The sequence below is a fragment of the Miscanthus floridulus genome, chromosome 18 (genome assembly GCF_019320115.1).
Source record: "Miscanthus floridulus cultivar M001 chromosome 18, ASM1932011v1, whole genome shotgun sequence".
In the NCBI taxonomy this organism is placed as follows: Eukaryota; Viridiplantae; Streptophyta; class Magnoliopsida; order Poales; family Poaceae; genus Miscanthus; species Miscanthus floridulus.
The window spans coordinates 2,625,151-2,633,049 of NC_089597.1; the positions used below are offsets into that span (position 1 = coordinate 2,625,151).

General features: G+C 41.4%; 1 protein-coding gene across 1 annotated transcript; it reads right to left on the reverse strand.

Moving 5' to 3' along the window:
• Nucleotides 1–1,486: 1,486 nt before the first annotated feature.
• Nucleotides 1,487–6,101, reverse strand: LOC136522701 (formin-like protein 6). The gene is made up of 4 exons (XM_066516513.1): nucleotides 5,826–6,101; nucleotides 3,052–3,755; nucleotides 2,514–2,735; nucleotides 1,487–2,412 (listed from the first exon to the last, which is right to left on the reverse strand). Exons 1-4 carry the CDS (start codon nucleotides 5,896–5,898, stop codon nucleotides 1,807–1,809), a joined length of 1,605 nt encoding a protein of 534 aa, XP_066372610.1. The 5' UTR covers nucleotides 5,899–6,101; the 3' UTR covers nucleotides 1,487–1,806.
• Between the last annotated feature and the right edge of the window lie 1,798 nt (nucleotides 6,102–7,899).

Sequence of the window (7,899 nt, forward strand, 5' to 3'; positions counted from 1 at the left end):
GGTGTGGTGTCCGGCAGCATGCGTAAAGAACAATTTTGTGCATATATACCTAATTAATATATCGATGAACTGTACGTAATAGTGAACGCAAAAAAAAAACGACCAGCAGTGTGAACTTTTATTTCATTAGCTAAATTTTGTTTCACAATATTAAATGAAATTATATTGTGTGTTTACACTAATTGAATTTCCTGGCCTTCTGTTCGCATTAGGGCACTCACGATACAGAAACTATCATAGTTTCTATGTGCATTAATTATCCTGCCACCTAAGTATTTTGTTGATGTGGCAAGCGATTTATTAAGGAGAGAGGGGGAAATGGTTTCTTAATAAGAAACCACGTCTACACGAGAACCAAGACATGAAGAGATATATGGCCATGTTCGCTTGAACTTATCAGCTGCACCGTTTCAGCGAAATAACAGTATTTTTCTCTCACAACAAATCAGCATCAGCATCAGCCATTTTTACAGCCAGCCGAACAGGGCCCATAGGTAGATGAGGGAGAGAGAAGATGTGCGATTGGACAAAAGATTATTCTGTAGAAAATATCCATTAAAAACGTAGTTTCTATATGTAATGTCTACATGCATAGAAACTATACATGGTTTTCAGCATTGGGAGTGCCCTTATATATATATAGGACCAGCATTGGGAGTGCCCTTATATATATATATATATATATATATATACACACACATGTTTAGATATAAAGGATTATTTTGGCCCTAGTAGATTTATTTTTATTATTTTTATATGATCGTAGGTAGCAGCAAAAAAACTATACACACGATGTAGCGTGTTATGACCGTCCGAGCCTAGAATTTGAGGTATACAATCATGTAGCTGCTCTCCGCGTTTACCACGCGCTGAGTCAAGGATCACGGTAGTCGTTTATCATCCGGTCTGATTTCATTTTAGCGGACAAGGTGGTACTAAACAGAAATCGTCGCCTACTCCGTTGTGCACATTTGGTCCACTCGGGGGCCTCGGGCCCAATCATTAGGTGCAGGCTGTTGCGTTGGGCCGGATCAACTTCTCAAGTTGTCTCCCCTTTTGGAGGAGGGTCCTCTTTTATAGCCCAGCGCGGCGATGGCCCATGGTCATTTCGTTGTTGGGCCTTTGGGGCCCCGAGCTCATGACGCGTCGCGGTGGGACGAGAAAAGGAATCCTACCGGCGCAGGCCCGACCTATTGAACAGGGAGACCAGCGCGGCGTCTGACCACGCCGGCATTCACGCCGCACCACCAGCTCCATGTTGCTGCGCCGCTGACGGCGGTGGGCGGTGGCCAAGCACGTCAGCGCGTTTTCACGGGAGAAATCTATCAAGGATTCATCAATAATGACCTGGTTCGCCTCGCTGAATTTTAGTTGAAACTGGCTAAAAAACACGGTTCTGGCTGAACTGTTGTGAGAGAAAAACACTGTTTCGGCTAAAAAAAGAAGCCGAACAAGTCAGCTTCTGGATAAGCCGAACGGGGCCATACTTAAGGAGGTGGATAAATCTTTTACACATGTTTGAGAATATCAACTGTACATACTTGAGAATATGGCCTGACCTACCATCATTTTCCCATGGTGTTGCGTAAACGTATCTTGAAAGTACACATTTTGGGGTTTGGGCAGCTCCATCGTCCATGGAACAGGTGAGCCCCAATTTACAGTCCAACGGCCTGTTCGCTGGTTGGTTTCTGAGCTGGTTTGGGCTGGCTGGTGCTGGTTTGTTGTGAGAGGAAAACACTGTTGGCTGACTGATTTGGGCTGGCTGAAACCAACAAGCGAACAGGGTGCAAGAAAGGAAACTCGCTATATCTTCAGTTCAGTCAGTTGTGATCGAGTTTCAACCATACCAGCCTCCAGGATCTCGTCGAACTTTGGCGGACTAGACGGGGTGCTGCTCGAGGGTGTGTCTGACAGGAACACATCCGAGTTGTTGTCAGACCATTCGGCTGCGGCGGCGGCGGCATCACCAGCTTCTGCATCTCGGGAAGTTTCTGAATTGGGTTCAATTTTGGTGTCATCCACTTCGGGTTCCTCCTGTGCAGATGCATCATTGAAGAGTTGACCTCCTTGAATGTTTGGTCCAGAAGCCTCAGGTTCTGGCGAAGAATGCACATTGGCAAGAGAAGAATGGTTTTCAGCAGGTTCTATGTGATGAATCTGGACAGATCTGCTGCTATTTTCAGCTGATGCGCTGCTGATTTCTGTTTCCTCAAGAGGTATTTTGTCGAAGCCATCATGTTCTCTCTGTAATCCCTTCTGTTTTGATTCTTCATTTGTGATGTGATCGCTTTCGCTTGACCAATCCAGATGGCTGAAGGCATCACCAACCTTGGAAAGGCTCTCTTTCTCCTTGCTAGATAACTCAGATTTGTGAATTGCTGTGCTCATTTCCATATCAGAAAATATAGCCTACAATTATCAGGAAAAAATGATGTGTAACTGTATACAGAGGTGAAACGGCGCAAGCAATTTAATGCAATAAAAATGCAAAAATTATCCAATCCAATTACCTCAACTCTGAAGTCTACAGGAAACCGGTGTTTTGTGTCCCACAGAATATCAATCTGGTTCCTATCAAGTACCAACAAATTGTCTTCAATAAAAGCTGTGCTAAACATGGCTCTGAACACCATAACTTCATGTTCGAAGTCCTCATCCAGGCTGACACACTCAATTACAATGTCTCCTTGAACAGGACAATGGACATTAACCTTGATTATCTCACATTCTTCCTGAATTTGCAAATAAGAACAGTTTAATATGCAAACAAGCTTGAAGATATCTACTGTACAAAATGGAAATGGAAATGGAAATAGAAATAGGAACCTGATATAAATTAATAAAACAAACAATGAAGGTTAAGTGCTTTGAAGTTTGGACTTATTCATAATCTACTAGAAAATGAATTGAATTCAACTTGTAAGCTTGTAGGTATATTTCAAATAGATCAGTAGAATTTTTAAATATTGAACTACTGAAATATCACAGACATACTGTAAGATACCAATACGAGATTCATGATGAATTAATGACTACACAAAATTATACCTGTGTATAGAGCTGGACAAAATCACTTGTCTTTGGGGTCGAAAAGAGAAGTTTAGTAGCCCTGTCATTAGGCGCAAGGGGATCTAGGCCATAAATGCGGAATAGTGGTCTGCATCCCCCTTGCCCATCAAAATTCGGTACCTTCCTGATTATTATACAGTTCAAATTCAGCATTTTGTCAACAGGAGGCCATGATTCTGGTGATATGTGCCGTTTTGACACATACTTCAAATATCTCAGCTGAGAAGGCACTGGGTCCAGTGGTGAGAACAGCTCAGCTAACCCATCAGGTGCCTGTTTGCAGACAGCCTCCAAAGCCTTCCTCTCATCACTATACCTTTTGAGGTAAACCAATAGGGCTGCCAATGCAAAAGCAAGAACTGGCCATCCACCATGTTCTGCATGTATTAGCAGAAAGTTATCCTGGCTTAATGAGAGCCAGCTTTCACTAGATCTCAGGAAATGGTGAATCATCTCCATGGTGAGCAGGGGGCATCCTTCATAATTACGTGGGTAACCCATCACACACATGTCGTAGTAAGAGAAAATGCTGGCAATTTGGTTGTCCTTCTTGCTTCCCTCAAAGTTGAATACCATGCATGAGTCGATGGAGTAGCGGCCAAGTAGCTGTTTTAAGATTCCTCCAATGTATGGCATCAGCTCTTCTTCTTCCAGCAAATCCATGGAGTAACAGTGATCAAATACTGTAAAGTAAGGAAGCAATCAATAATCAGCATCAGAAGCAGAGAGCAAATTTTTTTATTAAAAAGGTACAGTTATAAACAATGTACAAAGCATTCCAGTTGAATTAGGTGAATGTTGCATAAGCATGTTTGGAACAAAGTTCCCTTCAATTTGAAGTGTCCTTGGCTTCAATGAAATATGAATGCATACTTTGGAAAAGAAAATGTAGTAGCCTAGTGGGGGTACTACCCAAGGTACACAAGTTGATGTCAAATGGGGGAATTGTTAGAATCACTAACAGTCATGAAAAATTCAAAACAAAACAATAAGGTAGCAGATAGTTTCTCAGAAGAACGTCCTCATAACAGTCGGTCAACAATTTGACAAGATAACTTCCTTCAAACACAACACTATCAAATAATGTCACGATCCTGCAGCTTTAGGTATGTATTTGGCACAAAAATGAGGCCTTCAAGCTTCGAAGCTCGCCATTTGCCATGTATGTATATAGGAAAAAGTCTACATCACCCCCCACCTTTCATACTTGGCCTACTTCACCTCCCTCAACTATGAAACCGTCTGTTTTACCCCCTGAACTTTCCAAAACCGTCTATTTTACCCCCTGGGCAGTTTTCTGACAGCGGTTTGTTACAGTAACAGCGGATTTGCTACAGTAACGTTGGTTTGCTACAGTGCCCAATGGTTTGAATTTCTTTTTATTTATTTATTTTCGGTGAATCTTTGAAAAATCACAGTAAATCATAGAAAAATCATAAAATAAAAAATCTAATTTGTTGGACTCCAGATGAGTAGATCTACGTAGTGAATATATAATACGGTATGCTTTAGTATAAATTTTTTATTGTAGCCTTAGATTAATTGGAAAATCTAATTTTGTGTGTAATTAATTGGAATAATTTATAGCTGTAGCTTCTATGGTCCAATTGTGGTAAAATTTTTATGGCACGCTAATTATTGTATGCTTGAACTATAGTAAAAATTTCGTACTCATTGGACTATGTATAACTTAGTTATAGATAAATTCTAATTAATTACAGATAAAATTAGATTTCCAATTAATCTAAAACTACAAAAAAAAATTTGTACTAAAGCATACCGTATTATATATTCACTGTGTAGATCTACTCATGTAGAGTCTAATAAAATTAGATTTTTTATTTTATGATTTTTCTATGATTTACTGTGATTTTTCAAAGATTCACCGAAAATAAAAAAAAAGAAATTCAAAACCACCGGACACTGTAGCAAAACCGCTATTAGAAAACCGTCCAGGGGGTAAAATAGACGGTTTTGGAAAGTTTAGGGGGTAAAACAGACGGTTTCATAGTTGAGGGGGTGAAGTAAACCAAATATGAAAGGTGGGGGGTTGATGTAGACTTTTTCCTATGTATATATGAACAAATGTACATCTGACCGCATCCATTCTCCAATTGGGAAATCAGAAGATGAATCCCATTCCATGCTCCAGGCATCAATAACTTAAATTTGTGTCATATATGCTAAATCCCGTGACAAGCGAGAAATGATAACACCCAATGGAAACAGTCGCACTCCAACACGAAGATGTGATACTTCATTTTTTTTAAAAAAAAAAAGGACAATGGCAACGTGATAGCCAACTACTACTCTGGTCAATCCCGTGTCCCTATTTTGGTCAAGCTCATAATCTAGAAACAGCTAAGCAATCGTCTTTCCGCGCCCTTCGTCTAGTCAAAACACGAACCGAACCCACCGGCACAAAAAGGCCGCAAAGTCTGGGCAAAGCTATCTCCACTCTTCAAGTCTGCAACTGCAAGTGCAAGCAAATCTGCGCCTCGAGATCAACACGAACGCACCTTCTTTTTGTTCGTAATTTCCCCCTCGAGAAATGGGGAATAAAGCGAGATGAGGAGCGTACGAGTGACTCGTATGGGCAAGGTTCTCGGTGCCGCGGGACGCGTTACTTCCAAGAAACCCCCGACGAAAAGGTCCAACAGCCCAGCGCGACTGCGCGAGCGAGCAGGTTCGCACAAACGCACCCAGCTAAAATAGCAAGATTACCGAGTACTGGGCCGAGAAAGCGAACGCACCGAGGATGTTGCCGGAGATCTCGACGAGCCCATCGGGCGGCCGCCGGTAGAAGAGCCGCCGGAACAGCGACATCCGCCCGCCCGGCCGCCAACGCAGGAACCGGCCAGAGAACGCGCCGCGCCGCGCCCGCCGGGTAGCCGGAGGAGGTGGAGGGGGATGGGGGGGGCGGGCAGGGAGAAGACGTGACGAGCAGTAGCGGAGCCGGTGGTGGCGATATAGTCGTCGGGGAGGAGGGAGGGAGGTGGCAGCGAGGAGGGCAGCTCCGCGCCGGTGGATTGTTTTCTCGGAGGTTTTTGGTGGTTTGGACGTTTGGTTTGTTTAACGGGTCGTCGTGGGCGCGTGCGTGCGACCGCTGTAGCACCGGCCCTGCGCGGAGGCGAACGGTTCTTCATCATGGAACGGGCCCGAGCTTGCTTCATTTCCCTTCTTTCTAAAGAGAGAGAGAGAGAGCAAATGTTGGAAACGGGTTCAAAATTTGAACTTTGATTGCCTTTTTATTTTCTTTTTCTCTTCTTAAACTAAAGCGCATGCCTCTTTGTGTCCTTATTTTCATTTCTTTTTTTATACCACATTAGAGCTGCCTTTGGAACGCAGAATTTTTTTTCCGTTCATATGTTTTTACTGTGAAAAATGAATTGATTACTGTGAAATTATACAATTCCTATAGAATTCCTACGTTCCAAAGGGGACCTAGTCCTTTTTTCTATGATTCATTAATCACCTTTTTTTTATCGACATTAATCACCTCTTAGGTAAAGGTTGATTGTGGAACGTCAACACTGAGTTTTTATCTAGAACCAAATTAAGCATATTAAGATGAATGTGACATGATAAATAATCTGTTTATTGTTCATCACAATGTAGATACTCCATATGTCTTTGCACATGATGTAACAATGCAGCTTGGAAGTTGGAACAAAACCAAACGCAACATGTCAAAAATGAGCTAACGCTTCCTGACTTGGCAAACCATAAAACCATGCAACCTCCTTGTAATCTCTCCTTCACGTCCTACAGGCCATTAAAAAAATCAATACATGTTTTTAGCATCAACACGTGGACTTAAACCGAAGCTAAGATTCTTTTAATCACCCCCATGGTGCAACGGTACGTTAGGCTCCAAATCACCCCAGCCTGCGTAGGTAAATGCTTTGACATACGAAAAGGTCAAATCTAATCACAATTGGTTGATTTTTTCGCTGCTCTGACGTGTAGGCTAACCGTGGCTTTAGCTAAGCACAAGACTTTTTATATGTAATAAATACTTTGAAAGCACACATGATTAGATTAATTGTTCTTCCACACGTGGAAACAGTGGACCTCAAAACTCATCAGAAAATGGGAACGAGCGAGTCGCTCGTTTGGTCAGCATCGCGAGCCGCGAGCTCGGCCATCCGGGTTCGAACCCGATGTGCAGCGTATTTCTGCTCAAAAATGAGTGGGAATGGGGAAGCTCCACGGTTCAAAAAAAAACTTATCAGAAAACTCTTCCACAAGATGTTTCAAATATTATCAAGAATATGAGAAAGCTTTTATTGACTTCAATTTTACGCCAAAAATGTTCTGTAGGAATTTTTTTTGAGCCCTGCTTTCCTGTACAACTCTCAATTATAAAACCTTAAGCAAATCCACGAATTTTGTATCTGAAAAATTGACCTGTCTAAAATGTATATACTCCCTTCATTCTAAATTATAAGTCGGTTTGACTTTTTTTTTTGATATATCACAAATAAGCATGTAGGACCACCACTTATAAGTGTGAGTGCTTTATTATAAAAAATAAAAGGAAGAAACTATTTCACTATATCCTAGATTACCCACTATGTTTACTTAACTCCATATTAAATCAAAGGCTCAATTTACTCTCCTAAACATCCGATGTGACAGGGACTATAATTAGTCTATGTTTAATACTCCAAACTATTGTCCAAATATCCTAAAGTTTGGACAATAATTTGGAGTATTAAACATAGACTAATTATAAAATTAATTGCACAGATTGAAACTAATTTGTGAGATGAATCTATTAAGCCTAATTAGTCTATGATTTGATAATGTGGTGCTACAGTAAAC

Excerpts from the sequence above, each read along its gene's own strand:
- LOC136522701 (XM_066516513.1), bottom strand. The coding sequence starts at position 5,898 with ATGTCGCTGTTCCGGCGGCTCTTCTACCGGCGGCCGCCCGATGGGCTC. Across the intron at positions 3,756-5,825 it reads GATCTCCGGCAACATCCTCG|TATTTGATCACTGTTACTCC; the intron begins GTGCGTTCGCTT and ends CTTACTTTACAG. Across the intron at positions 2,736-3,051 it reads TTGTCCAGCTCTATACACAG|GAAGAATGTGAGATAATCAA; the intron begins GTATAATTTTGT and ends TTGCAAATTCAG.